The sequence below is a fragment of the Oncorhynchus masou genome, chromosome 28 (assembly GCF_036934945.1).
Source record: "Oncorhynchus masou masou isolate Uvic2021 chromosome 28, UVic_Omas_1.1, whole genome shotgun sequence".
Lineage (NCBI taxonomy): Eukaryota > Metazoa > Chordata > Actinopteri > Salmoniformes > Salmonidae > Oncorhynchus > Oncorhynchus masou.
Window position 1 is genome coordinate 75,242,849 of NC_088239.1, and position 23,216 is coordinate 75,266,064.

Genomic DNA, 23,216 nt, shown 5'->3' on the forward strand with positions numbered 1-23,216 from the left:
CCAAAATACAGGTATGCGAAGCTTGTAAGCGTCCTACCCAAAAGACTCGAGGCTGTAATTGCTGCCAAAGGTGCTTCAACAAAGTACTGAGTAAAGGGTCTGAATTCTTATGTAAATGTGATATTTCTTATAAATTAGCCCCCAAATTTTTTTTTTGCTTTGTCATTATTGTGTGTAGATTGCTGACAGGGGAAAACAATTTAATCAATTTTAGAATAAGGCAGTAACCTAACAAAACATATATAAAAAGTCAAGGGGTCTGAATACTTTCCGAAGGTACTGTATATCATGAATCGCCCACTATGATATTTCGGCCATACTGTATCACCCAGCCCTACGGTATACACAAGGCACTCATAATACCAGTCATGTGAGTGTTGTAGTGTCATTCATAACGCCCTTTATAACACATCACTGGTCTACGACTATTATGGACCTGTGTTGTCTTTCTGTGTATATTGGGCATTGGCCACACACTGTGTTGTCACAATGAGAAATGCATCAATTTAGAGACAGTAGCCAAGTTAATGCCATGGTAACGATACTGTTTTGTGAGTGTTGATCTGGACAACGATAACTGCATCTATACAGAAGAGGAAGTAGGACCGATACCCTCCCAGCTCATGTAGACTACCATGAAGTAGCATACATTTCAAGCTTATGCAATGCTTTTCAATGCTTGAATGCTAGTCTTGAGTCATACAATCAATATTCTTCACAAGGGTTGAAAAATCCAGAAATCCTAAATTCCTGGAATGAGGAGGGAGTAAGAAGGGAGGGACTCCTCCTCTCACCAGAATTTCGACTGCTTGCCGCCCCAGCCTTAGAATAGGGTGTGTACTGTACGGTCCAGTTACTCATCTTTCTCACTCTCAGATCACCCTTGACCTCTAGCCTGGTCCCAGATCTGATGCCATGGGAGTTGGCTATATAGTACAAACACACCAGGCCTTCTGAGCACAGGTCAGAATAGCAGAACTCTCCGGAGAGCTGGTTGCCTCAGTGGGCCTAGGGCAGTCACCATCTTTGAATAAAGGACATGAACAGGAGACCTAATGATCCATCGCCATCTTTGTTCTGGGTCCCAGGGGATGCCAGGGGGCCTTGTGTAGGAAAATCCCCAGCGGAGGTGTCTTACAAGGGGGTTTGTCTTGGTATACACAGCCCCTTTGATCCCTGCCTTCAAAGATGGATTGGAATAAAAGACACCCTTGCCTAGTGCCTCCTAAGCTCATACCATTATGTCTCTTTGTGTGTCAGACTGTCGGGGAAATGTGCTCTTCATCTGGTGTGCTGCTACTACTACGGAGAAGCAGTTCGAGGCCAATGTATAAGAAAAATTGGATGTCAAGACTGAATGCTCAAAGCAATCGAACCTCCATTGTGGTATTTACACAGGCATTTTCTTGCCATGATCAAACAAAATCTCAGAATGGTTTGCCATTGTAAAAACCTACTGATTTTAAGATCACTTTATTGGTCAATTGCACTCAAGGTCAAACTGTAATTTGACTTCCGCTTGTAATTCAACCCTTCCGAAAGGCACACATGCAAACACATACAGGTTTTTTGAGAGTTGCTGGGGGCTGTTGTAGGGGGTTAAGTGCCTTGCTCAAGGAAACAATGGCAGGCAATGGCATTTAGGATTTGATACCAGAAACCCTCTGGTTGCCAGCTCACGTCCCGCCAGATTTTTCCCGATGGACCCGGGATTTGAACTGGCAAACCTCCGGTTGCTGGCTCAACTCATTGATCACTAGGCTACCTGCCACCCAACTGATGCTACCAGTTAGAGCCTACCATGGAGGACAATATCAGAATGACAGGTGGACAGATGTGAACAAGACACTGCGATAATAATAGTAATATAATGTTATTCTTAACAATTTATGGACTCAGAGCATTTCCCTTAAAAATATTAAAACACCACCTGTGTGTACAAAACATAAACATTAAAAACAGATTCAAAACCATCTTGAAGGAAGCAACGCAATATCTGATAAGTGCTATTTAATATGGTCTAAACCTTATATTTTTGAGACCAGTGGGAGTCGTCAAAGAGAAATGAGTGAAACTACAGCCTCAATGTGAGGTAGGGGACCAGGGAAGGAGGTTGCACAGCGGTATAATGTACTCCCACTACTGTACTTTAAATATACCACAACTATAACCTGTGGTCCCCATCACCACATGCAATGACATCGGCATAGTTAGTCCTACTATGTAAGCCAAAATACCAGATGTGGGTTCAACTACTAAACTGCAAAAAAAGAAACATCCTCTCACTGTCAACTGCGTTTATTTTCAGGAAACTTAATATGTGTAAATATTTGTATGAACATAACAATATTCAACAACTGAGACATAAACTGAACAAGTTCCATAGACATGTCACTAACAGAAATGGAATAATGTGTCCCTGAACAAAGGGGGGGTCAAAATCAAAAGTAACAGTCAGTATCTGGTGTGGCCACCAGCTGCATTAAGTACTTCTCCTACTCATGGAGTGAACCAGATTTTCCAGTTCTTGCTGTGAGATGTTACACCACTCTTCCACCAAGGCACCTGCAAGTTCCAGGACATTTCTGGGGGGAATGGACCTAGCCCTCACCCTCTGATCCAACAGGTCCTAGACGTGCTCAATGGAATTGAGATCTGGGCTCTTCGCTGGCCATGGCAGAACACTGACATTCCTGTCTTGCAGGAAATCATGCACAGAGCGGGCAGTATGGCTGGTGGCATTGTCATGCTGGAGGATCATGTCAGGATGAGCCTGCAGGAAGGGTACAACATGAGGGAGGAGGATGTCTTCCCTGTAACGCACAGCGTTGAGATTGCCTGCAATGACAACAAGCTCAGTCCGATGATGCTGTGACACATTGCCCCAGACCATGACGGACCCTCCACCTCCAAATCTATCCCGCTCCAGAGTACATGCCTCGGTGTAACGCTCATTCCTTCGACGATAGACGCGAATCCGACCATCACCCCTGGTGAGACAAAAATGCGACTCGTCGGTGAAGAGCACTTTTTGACAGTCCTGTCTGGTCCAACGGCGGTGGGTTCGCCTATTGCGGACAGTCTGAGCACTGATGGAGGGATTGTGCTTTCCATGTATAACTCGGGCAGTTGTTGTTGCCATCCTGTACTTGTCCCGCAGGTGTGATGTTCGGATGTACCGATCCTGTGCAGGTGTTGTTACACTTGGTCTGCCACTGCGAGGACGATCAGCTGTCCGTCCTGTCTCCCTGTTTATTGCCCTGGCCACATATGCAGTCCGCATGCCTCCTTACAGCATGCCTAAGGCACGTTCACGCAGATGAACAGGGACCCTGGGCATCTTTCTTTTTGTGTTTTTTTAGAGTCAGTAGAAAGGCCTCTTTAGTGTCCTAAGTTTTCATAACTGTGACCTTAATTGCCTATAGTCTGTAAGCTTTTAGTGTCTGAACGACCGTTCCACAGGTGCATGTTCATTAATTGTTTATGGTTCATTGAACAAGCATGGGAAACAGATTTTAAACCCTTTACAATGAAGATCTGTTAAGTTATTTTAATTTTTACGAATTATCTTTGAAAGACAGGGTCTTAAAAAAGGGACGTTTCTTTTTTGCTAGGTTTATTTGAAATAATTTCACACTGATTTTGAGTGATTAAGCCTGGCTTGCAGTCCGTGTTCCAATTCATCCCAAAGGTTTCAATGATGTTGAGGTCAGGGCTCTGTGCCGGCCAGTCAAGTTCTTCCACACCGATCTCGACAAACCATTTTTGTATGGACCTCACTTTGTGCATGGGGGCATTGTCATGCTGAAACCGGAAAGGACCTTCCCCAAACTGTTTCCACAAAGTTGGAAGCACAGAATCTTCTCAAAAGTAATTGTGTGCTGTAGCTTTAAGATGTCCCTCCACTGGAATTAAGGGTCCTAGCCCAAACCATGAAAAACAGCCCCAGACCATTATTCCTCATCCACCAAACTTTATGTAGTGTTCTCCTGTCTGACTGCCAGATGAAGTGTGATTCATCACTCCAGGGAACGCGTTTCCACTGCTTTAGAGTCCAATGGCGGCGAGCTTTACTCCACTCCAGCCGACTCCTGGCGATGCGCATGGTGATCTTAGGCTTGCGTGCGGCTGCTCTTCCATGGAAACCCATTTCATGAAGCTCTTGTGCTGACATTGCTTCCGGAGGCAATTTGGAACTCTAGTGAATGTTGCAGACGAGGACCGACCATTTTTATGTTCTATGCGCTTCAGCACTCGGTGGTCCCGTTCTGGTAGCATGTATGACATACCACTTCACGGCTGAGCCGTTGTTGCTCCAAGACATTTCCACTTCACAATAACAGCACTTACAGTGGACCAGGGCAGCTCAAGCAGAGCAGAAATTTGACAAACTAACTTGTTGGAAAGGTGGCATTTTATGACGGTGCCATGTTGAAAGTCACTGAGCTCTTCGGTAAGGACATTCTACTGCCAATGTTTGTCTATGGAGATTGCATGGCTGTGTGCTCGATTTTTTTTTTTTGTGATTTTTTTTTTTTGCAACTGTCAGCAACAGGTTTGACTGAAATAGCCAAATCCGCTAATTTGAAGGCGTGTCCACATACTTTTGTATATGTAGTCTACTTCAGTGGTGCTTGATTGAGCTTGCATGTTGCAATGGAACCAATTAATAAGTCCCTCACATGCAAACCCTGACCCCTGGCACACCAGGTGAAATAAAATGTTCTGATATATACAGAGCTCAATTGAGTAAATTAACAGCAAAGTCTGACACTAAAAACGACTGCTATTGGTTTAGGGGGTCCATAGGGAGCAAAACTTTTTCCGAGCCACGACTTCAACTGATGTGGGTTTTTCTATTGGCATTCATTCACTTTCAAGCGCAACAGAAAATTGTAATCCCACCACCTCACCAGCCACTGCTGTGAGGCTTAGCCCTATGCTGAAAGCAGTGGCTTGATTGAGATGCCTCAATCAGTGGCTGTTGCCAAGCCTCTGTCCAAATCAATATACCGGTCTACAATGAAGTCATCCTGTCCACAATTAGGTCAGTCAGATAAGGCCAACTGTCACGAAGGTGTTAAATAAATATATATTAGCAGAGGGATTTGTCGTGGTGAAAAAGGTGCTTAAGCACTGAACCGCCATCGGCGTGGCGAGTAACCTAAACACGCTACTGCTAACAATGCTAATTTAGCATGATACTTGCTCCTCGTAGTAGAGATGCTTTCTTGCTTCTAGCAGATAATGTAATTTTACAGTTTTAAGTCTGATGGGGTCCTTAGAACTAAACAATAGATCAAATTTAGATTTGAGTTGTAGTGGAATGCCTGTGAGGGAAATATCAGGCCTATAGCAGGGCGGGCTTGTTTCAACAGCTCATCACTAAGTGATTATGTTCATTTCATTTGGTTCACTTATTAATTCACCGTCTCTTATGAAGGGGGGAAAGTATGTAAAAATCCAGTTTTTCCCCAAGAAATTCGATTTCACCTTGAAAATGACTGTTACTTTGTGGGAAAATTCTTGTTACTCAGTACTGCCTATACTTGCCATATTCCATAGGCTAGTTTATGTTCAGACTGTATGTAACATTATAGAAGTTCTCCTGTTGGGATCCTAATGAAAGCACTAGAGCTGTCCCCGTGTCTTTTCTTTCAACAAATTGATTGGTCAAAATTAAATGTATTTTTCCATATATAGACAAAATAGATAAAATAGGCTACTGAACTTTTCTGATTCTTTAACCACACTGTTTGATTAAATAATTAAGACCCACAAATTACTTGAGGAAGCCAGAGATTCAGATCTTGAAGTTGCTGGTAATAGGCTACACCAGCGGTCAACAACCTTTTCCATTTGGATTGCCAATTTAGCTTAACATTTCTACCCTTCTGCATGCCAGTTATGATTTTCATATGCAACTTTTCACGGAGCAGTTTCATTAAATGTATAATAGTCTTTGTATCTCAATCATTTTCTATGGTTAATCTACATTCTATCTAAATGAAAATTATACAAATCTAAGGGTAACTTTTATTGCCATTGCCAACTATGTAAAAATAGCCAACAATAAAAACATTGCAGCCTGCAGGTAGAAAATGTCCTGATAAAAATGAATATCCTATCAATCACACTGGCTACCCATGGCCTGTCTGCAATGAACTTGAAACATTGTATCAACTAGGTGGCCAGAGACTGGCATGAGCAAACTTGCAACATTGTATAAAATATTCTGGGCCCTGAAGAGTTTCCTGTACCAGTGAGCTTTGGATAGACAACTGTAGGCTATTTATGCAACGGATAAGAAGTAATCAGGTATTTTCCACTGGATCAGAGCATTACATTTTGCCCTTTCATGCTGAGTGGTTATAGAAAGGGAGAGAGCTGGAAATATGTATACTTTGAGGAACTATTGACATTCTCAATTGATTCTAAAAACAGACTTTGTTTACTTGCTCTTTGAGGTGAAGAAAACCTTTCTTTGAGAAGCTCCACAGTTTATTATTGGTGGTAAGTTAAGACAATCGCAAATACTATCAGACAACCCCAAATCAGCACATGTATAGGCCTACATTTGCGCGCAGGCCAGGTATGCTAGTCCTACATCTATGCTTAATCAGGTGTGAGTCCTTACTCAACATTGACAGGAGCATTTCAAACAAAAGACCATGAATAAATTGACGACTTGTAAATGCAATGACATTTAAAAAAAACTTGAGTAGCATAGGTTGTGAGTTCTGCAAACATAATGTCCACTCTGACAATGACAACGGTAAACGACTGTAATAATAATAATATATTGAATTATTGTATCCAAACAGACATTGCAGATGATAAATTATTGGAATTAACAGTAAATGTAGGCTACTACTGGTGATATATGTTATGGGGAATTGATAGACACAGCAAACCATGCACACAATGAAGTTATGAAACAATGAATACACAGGAAATGGCGGGAGAGAGCACATTCTGGAGGGAGAAGTCCCTTCTGCATCTGAGCCACACTGTCATTATTCTTGGACTGTGTCATCCCTGCAGCCTCCTCAATGGATTAGTCCACTGAGACAGGCGCAAATCAAACAGGTGTCTCTTGTGCTATGATATATTTACAACTGCACAATTTTTAAATGTATTATTATTATTTTGAATTTTTTTTAAAGCCTCTTGACCAAACAATCGACCAGTTTACTAAATGGGGTCAGCCCTAGAAAACATACACAGTTTGACCACTGTTCCTCCCCCTATAGAGTCACTTCCTGGTCCTCTGAGCTTTGCAGTCACATGAACTCTTTTGCACTTCCAGTTACCCGGCTGAGTTTTTTTACAGCCCTCTGCCTGTCTCTTTCCAACTCAGTCAGAAACTCACTCTCCACTGCCCTGCGCACTAGCGCCACTTCCACCCTTCTACCGTTGTGACTCTACCTCAGTCGCTCAACACTGTGACAGCACAGTCAACTGTTTACTTAAACCCTTGTCCCTCCTCTTTTTCTCTCAGGCATCTGCTTGAACTGCCAAGGGAACACCAAAGGACCCGGCTGTGAGGAATGCAAGTATAATTTCTACCGGAGGCCCAGCGCTGCCCTTACTGAAGTCTGCGTCCCCTGCCCCTGCTCCAGCGTCACCTCTTCTGGCAGCTGCCACCTTGGTGAGTCTCCGAATCTACTGCGCCACTGACCATCACCTCATTTAATAACTCTGCCAACTCTGGCTGGCTGTGTCTCTCCCCTTTGTGGGCAGGAAGCAGGGAGGCCAAAGCGGGAAGTGCCCCTACATTTGTTTTGGTTAACAAGACTGACTAACTGGCTTAATTATGTAATAGTAGCTGCCAAGAAGCAGCCATTATAATTTTCGACAGACATCTTATACTAACAAACAGCAGAGTTTAGATCCTTTTGACTAGAGAAGGTTTAGGATTCAGTAAAGGACCAATGTTCTATCCCCCTCTTAGTCCATTTTCTGTTTCCTATTGAGAGTTGTTAACAAACCACGTCTATGAGAACAATTTCAACATTTTCAATGTTTCATCAGGTTCGCAAGTGTTGTAATAGCCCCGGTTGTAATAGCTTGTTGTCTGTCAGTGCAGTCAGTTGATCCATGCCAGAGTGGTGTGTTTTTATCTCAGTGGAGATCTCTCTCACCTTCTCTCTCTCACCCGCTCTCCCCTCCCTCTATCACCCCCCTTTCAATTCAATTCAACAGGCTTTATTATTATTTTTAAAAGATAATAAACAAAAGTGAAATAAACAATCAGAAATTAACAGTAAACATTACACTCACAAAAGTTTCAAAGGAATAGAGACGTTTTAAATGTCATATTATGGCTATGTACAGTGTTGTAACGATGTGTAAATAGTTAAAGTAGAAAAGGGACAATAAATAAACATAAATATGGGTTGTATGTACAATGGGGTTTGTTCTTCACTGGTTGCCCTTTTCTTGTGGCAACAGGTCACAAATCTTGCTGCTGTGGTATTTCACCTAATAGATCTGGGAGTTTATCAAAATTGTGGGTCTGTGTAATCTGAGGGTAATAAGTGTTGCTAATATGGTCATACAGCTCGCAGGAGGTTAGGAAGTACAGCTCAGTTTCCACCTCATTTTGTGGGCAATGTGAACATATCCTGTCTTCTGTTGAGAGCCAGGTCTGCCTTCAACGGCCTTTCTCAATAGCAAGGCTCACAGAGTCTCTAAATATAGTCAAAGCCTTCCTTAATTTTGGGTCAGTCGCAGTGTTCAGGTATTCTGCCACTGTGTACTCTGTTTAGGGCCAAATAGCATTCCAGTTGGCTCAGTGTTTTTGGTTAATTCCAATGTGTTGCTGTCCTAGGGCTCTGTGGGGTCTGTTTGTGAACAGAGCCCCAGGACCAGATTGCTTAGGCGACTCTTCTCCAGGTTCATCTCTCTGTAGGTTATGGCTTTGTTATGGAAGGTTTGGGAATCGCTTCCTTTTAGGTGGATGTAAAATTGGAACTACTTTTTTCTGGATTTTGATAATTAGCGGGTATCGGCCTAATTCTGCTCTGCATGCAGGATTTGGTGTTTTACATTGTACATGGAGGATGTTGTTGCAGAATACTGCATGTAGTCTCAATTTGGTGTTTGTCATATTTGTGTTAATTCTTGGTTGGTGAGCGGACCCCAAACCTCACAACCATAAAGGTCAATGGGTTCTATAACTGATTCAAGTATTTATAGCCATATCTAATTGGGATGTCAAATTTTATTTTCCATTTGTTGACGTAGAAGGCCCTTCTTGCCTTGTCTCTCAGATCGTTCACAGCTTTGTGGAAGTTACCTGTGGTGTTGATGTTTAGGCCGAGGTATGTATAGTTTTTTGTATGCTCTAGGGCAACGGTGTCTAGATGAAATTTGTATTTGTGGTCCTGGAAACTGGACCTTTTTTTGGAGCACCATTATTTTTGTCTTACTGAGATCTACTGTCAGGACCCAGGTCTGGCAGAATCTGTGCAGAAGATCTAAGTGCTGGTGTAGGCCCTCCTTGGTTGCATACCAAGCACCAGATCATCAGCAAACAGAAGACGTTTGACTTCAGATTCTAGTAGGTTGAGGCCTGGTGCTGCATGCTGTTCTAGTGCCCTCGCCAATTCATTGATACACTATAAATACAAAAGTATGTGGACACCTCTTCAAATTAGTGGATTCGACTATTTCAGCCACACCGTTGCTGACAGGTGTATAAAATCTAGCACACAGCCATACAGTCTCCATAGACAAACATTGGCAGTAGAATGACCATACTGAAGAGCTCACTGACTTTCAACGTGGCACAGTCATAGGATGCCACCTTTCCACAAGGCAGTTCATCAAATTTCTGCCCTGCTAGAGCTGTAACTGCTCAGCTACAAAGTGGTAGGCCACACAAGCTCACAGAACGGGACCGCCAAGTGTTGAAGCGCACATTCACTACGAAAATGCCCCTGGAAGCAACGTTAGGAGCTTCATGAAATGGGTTTCCAATGCAGAGCAGCCGCACACAAGCCTAAGATCAGGATGCGCATTGCCAAGCAACGGCTGGAGTGGTATAAAGCTCGCCGCCATTGGACTCGCCGCCATTGGAGCAGTGGAAACGCATTCTCTGGAGTGATGAATTATGCTTCACCGTCTGGCAGTCCGACTGCCGAATCTGTGTTAGACGGATGCCACGAGAACACTACCTCCCCGAATGCATATTGTCAACTGTAAAGTTGGGTGGAAGAGGAATGAATAATGGTTTGGGCTATCCCCCTTAGTTCCAGTGAAGGGAAATCTTGACTGGCCTGCACAGAACCCTGACCTCCACATACTTTTGACATTTTCTCAGTACATTGTTTTCACTGAGGAAATGTACGAGTCTGTTGCTAATGATGATGTAGAGGATATTCCCAAGGTTGCTGTTGACTCATATCCCATGGTAGGTATTGGGGTCAAATTTGTCTTCACTTTTGTGGATTGGAATGATCAGTCCTTGGTTCCAGAACTGAGGATGATGTTCGTGTTTAAGTATAGCCAATTGGAATTTGTGGTCTGTATATTTTATAATTTCTCCCCCCTCTCTCTCTCTCCCTCTCTCTCTCGCTCTCTCCCCCTCTCCCTCTCCCTCTCCCTCTCCCTCTCCCTTTCTCTCTCGCTCTCTGCCCCTCTCTCTCTCTCTCCCTCTCTCTCTCGCTCTCTCCCCCTCTCTCCCCCTCTCTCTCGCTCTCTCCCCCTCTCTCTCTCCCCCCTCTCTCTCTCTCCCTCTCTCTCCCTCTCTCCCCCCCCCCCTCTCTCCCCCCCTCTCTCTCTCTCCCGCTCTCTCCCCCTCTCTCTCTCCCCCTCTCTCCCTCTCCCTCTCTGTGTGGTCCACTCTTGTTCATGCTGCATAACATACTTGAGATAAAGGCTCTTTAGAGGACACTGATCAGACTTGGTGTTTTCTGATCTGTTTAAAAAAAATGGCTTCTCTTTAAGACCTATTCTAGACTGATATTTAGCGAAGCAAAATTCTGTCTGGTGATCCCAGGCCATCTTCTCACCATAATCTACCACCTACCAATCAAATAGACTTTCCCACCATAGCCTTTGGGGGTTTGTTTCATTTTATGAAGCCTTATAACGTTAGCCCCAATTAACGGCAAGGTTTATTTAGCAATTGCTGATTTAAAGTAGTTTTCTACTTAGAGATGGTACTCTATAGGGATCAATGCCCTGCAGAACGATTCTCTTACAAGCAGGCTTAAGTCATCTATCAAAGTGATAAATGCATCCAATATACATCCTATCCTCCTTGAAATTACTCCTGATGCTTCCTTCTTGTGAAGGAGAGACTGCAAAAGTAGCCATTTCACAGTGATTAAGCGCTCTGTGTTTGGACTGCAGGGTAAGTAGGCAATTACTGACCTTCACAAGGATAAAAAGTGGATTAAATAAACATGCTTTGGGACCATGCGAAGGCCTCCGGGCGGTCAGGTAGGCTGTTTTGGAGTGTTTATCCGAGAGGAAAAAAAGACTATGTCCCCCCCCACTTCTAAAACCAAAGTTGCGCCCCTGCTCATAAGGCCATTCATGGAATGACTTGAAAAGCATTTTCACTGGATATTTAGATTTTCCATTGAGCAGGCTTTTTACTGCAGGAGTTTGCCTAATCTGAGTTATGAGAGTTTGCATATGAACTCAGGATTAAAGGGATAGTTCACACATGATAAAATATTTTTAAAATGTCATACCTTAAAATGAGTCTATGGGCAAAGAGAGACAGTTCCAATGTGTTACTTAGTCACTGCCCTGGAATGCTGTTCAGACTGTAGGCGTGCCATCTCTCAATTATTTCACACCAAGTTATTACACAATCACTTTGAGGAATAGCAACTCTGTCAGGGATTATGTCATTAAACAACTTGGTTTGAAGGTATTATGATGATTTTAGCCTACATTTTTTTTTGGGGGGGGGGGGTTGCTTACATTGGTATATTTAAAGGCAAAGTGCAGTCAAAAACTTGATTTTGAAATAATACTGTGAAATTGTGGAAAGGATGATAATGCCCTTTTAGTGTAAGAGCTGTTTGAAAAGACCACCTGAAATTTCAGCTGGTTTTAGTGGGATGAAGTCTTGCCCTGCGTGGTGACATCACCAGGCTGTAAATTAGTTAATAGATCAATAAGAAAGAGAGTTCCAAACCTCTCTGCCAATAACAGCTAGTTTTCAGTTTTTCCTTCCCCAGTCAGACCACTCCCCCTCCCCAGTCAGACCACTCCCCCTCCCCAGTCAGACCACTCCCACTCCCCAGTAAGACCACTCCCAGACAGTCCTTGCTAAATTCTTGCTTGAGAAATTGTTCTTGGCTAAGAACCACATATTAAAAAATTTATTCTTTTTTTTTTTCATTTTTTTTTTTTGAAAAGTCACAGTAAGATACTTAATTGCTACCCAGAAATGATTTGACATTGAGATAAAAACGGTTGCATTGGACCTTTTTAAAGTTATTGCATGTAAACAGTATACCATCAAATTGTTTAATTACTTACCACCACCTTTAATGGCAATTGATTCACTCTTGTCCTTCATACTCTACCTATATAATGGCACAATATATTAGATGTACCTAGATTGTCCTTGATGTGGAAGCGTCACAGCTGTTCTAGCACCGTTCAGTCCTCATTCAATCCTTTTAGTATCTATTGATGGATCCAACTCCCCGTCTGTCTGTCATTTAACTACACACACTACTACTACTACTACTACTATTCACTCACTCACACAGCGTTTAATGCACAGTAAGAATGATTGACAGCCAAACTGAAGGGACCACAGAGGAGGAGACTGGTTGCCCTGGCAACGCCAACAAGTGTTAAAATGCCTGTACCCCTGATAATGCACTGGGGGGGCTGTGAAAGCCCCTCTGGCTAAGTTGATGATGGGGATAAATGCTCCTGCAGTCCAATGCATACAAATGGAGGGTCAATCAGATACAGTGCATCCTGGGGGGCTTTTGTCTACCGAGCAACGCCTGGCTGCTGACTATGAAATAGGCTAGTATCTTCTTTAATAAAATGTTATGCTGTTTCAAATTAAACAAAATACCCTGCTCTTGTTAAAGCTTTTAGAATTAGTTTGGTTTGCTTGTTCCAGAGATTATTGTATCCATTCATCCAATACTTCACTGACTGTATACGACAGCAGCATACTGAATGGAATTCTGTGTGTTATGTTTGTTTATTTGAGTTAGTAAATCCAAGAAGGATAATGTAGCATTTTATTGCATTTTATCTCCTACCAATCATAAAATCTAATTATATGGCTATGCCGATATTGGATGGGTATTTCATGACTCATTCACATTTTTACAACAAACTTATGCATAACTGCTTCTTCAGCACGTTTAGGAGCATGTCTTCTCCTGTTAAACTTACAACCTGGTCCCTAGATTTGGATGTGCAGTGGGGGCAACAGCTTGACCCCTTGAGCGTGTTTTGGGTGGAAGGTATCCTAGCTTTTAATAGCATTGGTCCAGTAACTTAAAGGTCGCTGGTTCGAATCCCTCAGCCAACTGGGTGAAAAATATGTCTGTGCCCTTGAGCAAGGCAACCCTAATTGCTCTTTTAAGTCGCTCTGGATAAGAGCGTCTGCTAAATGACTAAAATGTTTAAAAAATAAAATAAATGTGCTTCGGCACGTCTCATCGCATTCTCCACTGACTCAGAAGATTGAAGTGTATGTGTTTTCTGTGGAGGAGAGAAGGATGAGAGGTGAGGGAGGGGAGATTCTTGTCATCCACTAAGCAGTGAAGGAAACTGGGGGGAGCCCCCTAGCTACCACATGCTTCCTCGCTCGTGTGTCCCAGATCTTGGTTTCGTTTCACATGCTCTGTCTAGCATGGGTAGCATTGGTCATAGCGTCACTGGCCAAGAAGCTGAGAGAATTGTAAACGAGAGACTAGGCTACAATATAACACTATCAAGCAAACAGGCTTGGAGATGTATAATATAAGGGTCGTGTGGGTTGAGGTCTCTATCAGTCACCTCACAACACCCCTGACCCATGGAAATCCAAAGCCATTTTTAATATGATGTGATAGAAGGAAACTGCAAAAAAAACAAAAACATTGTTAGTTTATTCATATGCTGCTAAATGCTGAATATCAATATACAATACATACAGAACCTCATGGATTTCAGACCAATGCTAACTCTTGTAGTTTTGTGAGCGTTTGCCATCTAGGGAAGGATCCATCCTCCATTAATTTGCTAACGGGTCAGAAATTGGGCCATCCTGTGTACACATGACCCAAATCTATGAATATGTCACTTTGAGGTTTTAATTAACTACTCGAAGGCCTTTTAATGTTTTTTGGGAAGAAGCCTCTACACTGGTACTCAGTTAATAATTAAACAATTCACTAGATAAATTATCAACATGGTACTGTACATACATGTAATGTACAATGGTTTCAAGAGGCAGTTTTTCCTGCTTTTCCTGAGTCCTCGTTTTGAAAGGTAGACTCCGCATGCTGTGTTTCCTGTATGTTTGTTAGTTCCTTGTCAGTGGTGCTGACAGATGAGTTTATTAAGGGCCACGCGTCCAGCTGGCAGCCACCCTGTTGTTTCCATCCACAACACAGGAGCAGACCAACAGTACTTCCTCCTGTCATCCTGTAGTTTTCAGACCAGAGGTTCCCCTGCTTAGTTTCCCCCTCCAGGGCCACTCTATATCCACAAAAAGTATTAACAACCAGTGTATATGAAACACTGAGTACGTTTACATGCACATTAATAATTTGATGTCAAACTGATTATGGCAGTAGGCTGAGTATGGCATTAGTCATGTAAAAATCACCTTACTCTGCTTATCCTAATCAATGTAAGGTCAAAATCGAGGTAACACAATTTCCCCTCTGCTGTTCACTGGAAGCTGCACACTGAGATAAATAAGGTATGGTGGGACAAGGGGGCGTCAGAGGTTCCAGTTTTGCTTTAGTTATGGCCATGACCTTGTAGGCAATTTCTGCAGACAGATACAAGTCTGTGTTTTGACCAACATGAATACAGCAGTTCTGTATGTTTAAAATGGGACCCCCCTGTGGCAAAGGTCAAATGAATTGCCCATGAAGGATTTATCACATTTGCAATGCAAATGATTTTACACTCCGGTTCACCCAATACACTGAGGCTGGATGTTTATTAGGCGAAAGGTAAAAGGGCCAATGCTAAAAGAGGAAACTGTTTCTCTCTCTGTCTCTCTCTCACTCTGCCATATGACACTTTTTCACTAGAGAATGTAGTGTCATTAGGCTCCCTACGCACCACACAGGTTTTAATTGTCTGGCACGTACCACACAGGTTTTAATTGTCTGGCACGTACCACACAGGTTTCAAGGAGTGTCTGAGAAACCTGAATACTTCCAGCATGCGTCACTAACCTGTCATTGTGTGTATAAGCGTGTGTGTGAAATTAATTTTCAGCCTCTCTGCTGCAGCAGTAAATGCTTTTAAATGAGCCCCTCTAATATTTCACTAATTGTCACCGCCTTCTATTTCCCTGCTGTGACTGATGATGGTCATTATCCTCCTAGCCTGTTACTCTGCACATTACCTGTGAAATTGGTTTAGCTCAAGTGTGTTCCTCCTGACTGGCAATCATCTGAGGAGTTGAGGTTCTTTGATCTGCTTGGTTTCCATTCTGTTGGCAGTCCATTGCAGAAGGCAAAGTGAGAGAAGGTACAGAGAGGGGTTCTAGTGCTTAGATTTAGATGTATATTCACCATTCACCAAGCCTTTGCACCAGAGAAAATTTCACACCTTTTTGTTTATCTTCCTCACAATTGAACAATCATAAGGTAAAGTAAACTCAATTAGTAAAACAGTAGAATAAACGGTGCTTTTGCATTCTTTAATTACCTCTCGTTGCCATAAGAGCAAGTGACTGATCGATTAATTGATATCTGACAATACATTTGAAGTCAGTACTCACTCTTAATGAAAGCTATTAAACTACAGTACCCCCAGTGGGCAGAAGTGTCTGGGAACGAGATTACTGTACGCACAGTCTCTCTGGCATGTTTTTTCTCTGAAGGGCCACGACGCATCCATTTTGAGCTTAGTGATTAAAATTCAGGGCATAAAAACAAAGACGATGCATTTTGAGGAAATGTTGTTATGGTTTGTTTTCACAGTTAGTTTGAACACGACTCGCCTCTGGCAGATAGCAGCGACTTCTCTTAATCCTTTTTTCATTAGATTTGGAGGAAAGATGGCACAGAAACAAAGGCAAGAGTGGAACCAACCACACAGATGGTGGAGCTCCGATGTAGAACAGAAATGTGTCAGTCATATGTTGGGGATTCAGTTTAATAGTACAGGACACGCTGCTCATGCAATTCCACCATTTAGGAGGTGCATGAATGAGAGAATGGACACAACACCTTTCTTTCTGATATTATATGTTCAAGACTGTTTGGCCCTGTGTACTTCTGGTTGTAAAAATGCATCTGGTGATACTATTGTAGCCACAGAGGGACATTGGATGTTTCTGGTCAACTAGGTGTACAGTATGTGCAGAGGACAAATCACTATCTTAGTGTGACGGGATCTTGGTGTGACGGGATTGGCATTGAAAGTTAGTGTACTCAGCTTCTTGATGGTATCCTAGCATCTTTGTCAATAATATATGTAATTTAGCAGATGCTTTTATTCCAAAGTGACTTTGTCATGAGTGCATACATTTTACAGTGCCTTGCGAAAGTATTCGGCCCCCTTGAACTTTGCGACCTTTTGCCACATTTCAGGCTTCAAACATAAAGATATAAAACTGTATTTTTTTGTGAAGAATCAACAACAAGTGGGACACAATCATGAAGTGGAACAACATTTATTGGATATTTCAAACTTTTTTAACAAATCAAAAACTGAAAAATTGGGCGTGCAAAATTATTCAGCCCCCTTAAGTTAATACTTTGTAGCGCCACCCTTTGCTGCAATTACAGCTGTAAGTCGCTTGGGGTATGTCTCTATCAGTTTTGCACATCGAGAGACTGAAATTTTTTCCCATTCCTCCTTGCAACACAGCTCAAGCTCAGTGAGGTTGGATGGAGAGCATTTGTGAACAACAGTTTTCAGTTCTTTCCACAGATTCTCAATTGGATTCAGGTCTGGACTTTGACTTGGCCATTATAACACCTGGATATGTTTATTTTTGAACCATTCCATTGTAGATTTTGCTTTATGTTTTGGATCATTGTCTTGTTGGAAGACAAATCTCCGTCCCAGTCTCAGGTCTTTTGCAGACTCCATCAGGTTTTCTTCCAGAATGGTCCTGTATTTGGCTCCATCCATCTTCCCATCAATTTTAACCATCTTCCCTGTCCCTGCTGAAGAAAAGCAGGCCCAAACCATGATGCTGCCACCACCATGTTTGACAGTGGGGATAGGGTGGTCAGGGTGATGAGCTGTGCTGCTTTTACGCCAAGTTCAAAGGGGCCGAATACTTTCGCAAGGCACTGTACATATGGACAGTCCTGGGAACTGAACCCACTATCCTGGCTTTGCAAACGCCATGCTGAGCAAGACCATGACGTACTGTGGGTTGACTTCTTATCCACAGAGAGAGTAAATGAAACCCGTCAATATAACTTTACCCTGCACATTCCTGAATGCTTCACATTTGAAGTTGTCTCTGGTGGAACTGTAATGTTACATCTCTGCCACTGTGCTTATGCTTCCTGAGAAAAGTTGTTTTGTGCAGAGATTTGCCGTCCAAAAAATAAATAAAAGGACGTCGTAATATTAGCGTTTTGTTCTCACAAAAATGTTCTTATTGTGGTGTGTAAAGCATAATTTCTATTTTTCCGTTTAAAGTGTTCAATTGTCTATCATACAAGCACAACCCATGCTACAGTCAAGCGCTCCAAAATGTTTATCCCATAGAATGCTACCACCACCTAGTGGTAGAAGGTCTTCTTGACTCCCCATACTGAACCTTGTTGTGATGTTTCTATCTTCCTCCCAGACCCCGGAGGACAATCTGTGTGTGACCAGTGTAAGCCAGAGTACCAGGGGCCCCACTGTGACCAGTGCAGGGGTGGCTTCTACAATGCGGACAGCATCTGCCTTCCTTGCAACTGCAGCGGGAACGCCGACCCCGGGATCTCGCCCCGCATCTGCAACCCTGAGACGGGTCACTGCCTGAGCTGCGTCAACAACACGTCGGGGAAACACTGCGAGCGCTGTGCTGAAGGATACGTAGGTAGTGCCATCATCCACAGCTGCAAAGGTCAGAACCATTCAATAATAATCATAATCTTTGTTCTACTGACTGTGGATGACAAGCGCTTCAAAGCAATTAACTCTGGTAGTGTTAAATTTAATCTTGCTTATTGTCTGTGTTAAATTAAGATTTTGACAATGTAACTCTAATTCAGTGTTATTTTGTATCACTCTTATAAGCGTTAATATAATACTAGATTATAACAATGGATTCATATGTACACTGTGAAAGTGTTGAATTTCACATGGAGTTAAATATACATTAACAACGTTTCTATGACTGATATTCTCCTGTAATCACCATTGAATAATTCCACTGTAATATTAAAGATGTATAATAAATTCAACAAACAAAGCTGAGGATGCATAATAGTAAAACAATTAGCAGTGACCTTTATCAAGAGATAAAGACAGTGATAAAGACAGGGAAGTGTTCCTTGTGCTAAACAGACACACTTGCCTCTCTTCCCCAGCTATAGTCACTCCCACCCCTGAGCAGAACACGACAACAACCACCACCACCCTGACACTGCGCTCCACCACCACTACCCCCTCTAGTGGCCACACTATGACTTCCACCTCTAACGCCACCACCACTCAGCTGACCACCACAGCCTCCAGCACCACACCAGGTCTCCTCGCCAACACCACGGCCGCCATCTCCGAGGTCTCCTGGACCCAGTTCAATGTCATCGTCCTCGCGGTGATCATCGTGGCAGTGGTGGTGCTGATGGGCGTGGCGGGCGGTGTCTATACCTACCGCGAGTACCGCAACCGCAAGCTGAACGCTCCGTTCTGGACCATCGAACTTAAAGAGGATAACATCAGCATCAGCAGCTACCACGACAGCCTGCCTAACATGGGGGACGTGTCGGGCCTGCTGGAGGAAGAGGCCAGCATGGAGGTGGCGCCCAACGGCCAGCTGACGCTTAGCAGCCCCATCAACATGTACAAGGCGTGATGTTGGGCCATGGGCGGGGATGCTTCTTCTTCTTCTTTGGTGTTTTAACGGCGGTGTGCAAGCTAATGTTTATTGGTGTTACCGCAGCCTTCTGGACTAGTGTGGTAAAGACGCATCCTCCGGGAAACTGTATTCTGTCCCATCTCTACCACACCCACCAACCCCACCCGTGGTGGTCACACCCACCATGGAACTCTGACTGGGGGAGGGATGTCTCTGACTGGGAGAGGCAGGAAGGGGGGAGGAAGGTCTCTGACTGGGAGAGGTAAAGATGGGGGGAGGTTTATCATCCAGTCCTCAGGATTTTAATAATAAATTATCTGCTTGTTGCGGTTACTAAAATGAGGAGGAGCTGGAAGGATGGACTAACTACAGAATCAGAAATCAAGTGACTTCTGAGTCACCCAGACTGGGAGAAAACAACCTGAGTTTGAATGGTTCAGAAGGGCCTGGGAGTTTGAATGGTTCAGAAGGGCCTGGGAGTTTGAATGGTTCAGAAGGGCCTGGGAGTTTGAATGGTTCAGAAGGGCCTGGGAGTTTGAATGGTTCAGAAGGGCCTGGGAGTTTGAATGGTTCAGAAGGGCCTGGGAGTTTGAATGGTTCAGAAGGGCCTGGGAGTTTGAATGGTTCAGAAGGGCCTGGGAGTTTGAATGGTTCAGAAGGGCCTGGGAGTTTGAATGGTTCAGAAGGGCCTGGGAGTTTGAATGGTTCAGAAGGGCCTGGGAGTTTGAATGGTTCAGAAGGGCCTGGGAGTTTGAATGGTTCAGAAGGGCCTGGGAGTTTGAATGGTTCAGAAGGGCCTGGGAGTTTGAATGGTTCAGAAGGGCCTGGGAGTTTGAATGGTTCAGAAGGGCCTAGGAGTTTGAATGGTTCAGAAGGGCCTGGGAGTTTGAATGGTTCAGAAGGGCCTGGGAGTTTGAATGGTTCAGAAGGGCCTGGGAGTTTGAATGGTTCAGAAGGGCTTGGCAGTCTTTGTGCCCTTCATGATTCAACCTTTAAGCCACAGGGAACCACATTGACCTAAGAAGAGAGTGAAGGTGAGCATGTGGAGGTCCGTGAAGGCTGAGTGTCCAGCCAGGCCTATGAAACCAGTTAACTGAAGCCCACTCTGAAACGCTGCATCACACAATCAAAAACATACTGAATATTGACAGTATGTGCACCTCTTCAAATACACATCCTCAAACACTATGTTTGCACATAGAGTACTGCACACACATGCACAAGCACTAAATAAAACACATACACACAAAATAAAGAGAGCGTGTATTGTCCTGGTTGGTTTTAATGGAGGATAACTTGCTTCAAAATTGTTTATTTACATTGTGTAATGAGAGAGAAAATGGACAAAGTTTTGCAACGATTATGATTCATACAACACTGCTGTGGGGCCATTTTGGTATGTTTTGACACTAAAATGAAACGATTGCAGGGTTCTGGTACACTGTTAAGTCTAGGGCATCTATTTCACTTGGAGAAAACAAGAGGCTCCACATTTTAAACAAGTGTTTTTGTTTATTTTATTTGATAATTTATTGCTTTCTGTTTTCCTCAATAAGCTTTCTGCTAATGTGTTGCACAGCCAGATTTTAGCCATGCAGATGCCAGAAGGCCCATTACAGAAAATGTATTGGTTTACAGCTGAAACTAAAGTTAAGGCAGGAGAAGTCATTTTCATGGTTTCTTATTTTATTCATAATAATAATAATAATGAACTGGATTTGTGTAGCAAGTGCTCAAATGGTTTTACTATTATCCACTACTTCCACCTGGATGATGACGCTCGAGTTCAGTAGGCATGAAACAGAAGAAAAAGACTGAAACGTGGAGACACTAATGAGACTTATTTTCGTTTTCTGTTTCAAAACATTTTACCACCCGTGTTACCTACTGAACATGACCCAGCTGTCACAGTGGACAGATGAGGAAGTGCATCATACTAATTAAGAATCAGGGGGGGATTATGTGGGCATGATTGTCTGAGGGCCTGACTGGGAATTTAGCCAGGACAGCGGGGTTTAACAACACCCGTACTCTTGCTACTTTTTTGGAGCATAGCTAGTAAACACTTATGGAAAAGAATGAAACCATTTAGCGGTGAATTCAAAAGCATGCGAAAATAGGGAGGGCAGAGCTCTTTCCCAATTATTTTGAATGCAACGCAAACTAGTCTGAATTATGAGATTTGGGAGAACTATTGTCACCATACCGGGTTTCTTTGAAATTGTAGTTACCTAACAATTCCCACGTGCATCGAGTGTACAAAACATTAGGAACACCTTCCTAATATTGAGTTGAACCCTCTTTAGCTCTCAGAACAGCCTCATTTATGTAGTGCATAGACTCTACAAGGTGTCCAAAGTGTTCCACAGGGATGCTGGCCCATGTTGACTCCAATGCTTTCCACAGTTATGTCAAGTTGGCTGGTAGTGGATCTCTGCTCTGAATAGCTCGTTCCATCTCATCCCACAGATCTTCAATTGGATTTAGATCTGGTGACTAGACAGTCCACTGTTTGTGGAACCATTCCTGGATAATCCTAGCCTTGTGGCATGGGGCATTTTCCTGCTGAAAAAATCTATTTGCAGATGGATACACTGCTGCCATGAAGGGATGCACTGGGATGCACAGTGTATATCAAATGTTTAGTTTCAGTTATCAATAATGGTTCTTACCTTCCTTCAAGCTGCTCAACGGATCTGAAGCTCTGAACCCCCCCCCCCCCATTTCCCTGCAATACATTTCTCCCCATCTTTCCACCTAGAGATCTCGTGCTCTTACTCCCTCAGGTACTGTCCTGCTCATTGTAAATATGAACATGATGTACAGATTTGTTGTAAATAAGAAGCTACTATTGTAGATAGGAGGGTGAATTCTTTTCAGGATTGGGAAATTCTGGGCCTCTTCTCTGGGTTGTTTTGACATCCAGGCATATTAGGGATTCTCAACTCTGATCTCTTCCCATTGAAACGACATACCAACCATAATTCTTCCATAGAAGCATAGGTGCTGAGATTTACCAGATGCCTTTTCTGTCCGATACACCTTGTACATACCACAGCTAATGTAACCTACCAAAATTAAACTCTGTTTTTGTTTAATTTTTGTGTCAGTGTTGTTAATTTATTATATAAATGGTTCAATATGCAGAAATTGCTCTGGCATTTCCTGTTTGATAAAATTTGAATAGTTTGCCAAATGTCAGTTTATGACTGAACAAGCAGTCATTGTGTATCATCTAAAGCACTGTGAAATTGTATTTTCAGTTGTTTGAAGCTGGTGTACAAAACCTAAAGTAAAAGACGCAAAAACTAAACTTAAGAACGGGAAGCATAGAAATAGCACACATACTTTAGAACAGATCTACCACTTCTCACTTAATATGGAGTTGGTCCCCCCTTTGCTACTATAACAGCCTCCACTCTTCTGGGAAGGCTTTCCACTAGAATTTGAAACATTACTGTAGGGACTTGCTTCCATTCAGCCACGAACATTAGTGAAGTCGGGCACTGATGTTGGGCGATTAGGCCTGGCTCGCAGTCCGCGTTCCAATTCATCCCAAAAGTGTTAGATCGGGTTGAGGTCAGGGCTCTGTGCAGGCCAGTCAAGTTCTTCCACACAAACCATTTTTGTATGGACCTCACTTTGTGCATGGGGGCATTGTCATTCTGAAACAGGAAAGGGCCTTCCCCAGACAGAATCGTCTAGAATGTCATTGTATGCTGTAGCGTTAAGATTTCCCTTCACTGGAACTAAGGGGCCCAAACCATGTAAAAACAGCCCCAGACCATTATTCCTCCTGCACCAAACTTTACAGTTGGCACTATGCATTCGGCATGTAGCGTCCTCCTGTCTTCCGCCATACCCAGATTTCGTCCTTTGGACTGCCAGATGGTAAAGCGTGATTTATCACTCCAGAGAACGCGTTTACACTATTCCAGAGTCCAATGGCGGCAAGCTTTAAACCACTCCAGCCTACGCTTGGCATTGTGCATGGTGATCTTAAGCTTGTGTG

General features: G+C 43.1%; 1 protein-coding gene across 2 annotated transcripts in view; it reads left to right on the plus strand.

The window, feature by feature from the left end:
• Nucleotides 1-22,302, plus strand: part of si:dkey-220k22.1 (multiple epidermal growth factor-like domains protein 9) — an 80,182-nt gene extending 57,880 nt beyond the window's left edge. For both annotated transcript variants that reach the window (XM_064943354.1, XM_064943355.1), the window contains 3 exons: nucleotides 7,502-7,651; nucleotides 17,984-18,247; nucleotides 18,714-22,302. In XM_064943354.1, the coding sequence (XP_064799426.1) occupies nucleotides 7,502-7,651; nucleotides 17,984-18,247; nucleotides 18,714-19,201 (902 nt within the window). In that variant the 3' untranslated portion in view covers nucleotides 19,202-22,302. The remainder of the gene's footprint in view (nucleotides 1-7,501; nucleotides 7,652-17,983; nucleotides 18,248-18,713) is intronic.
• Nucleotides 22,303-23,216: the final 914 nt, after the last annotated feature.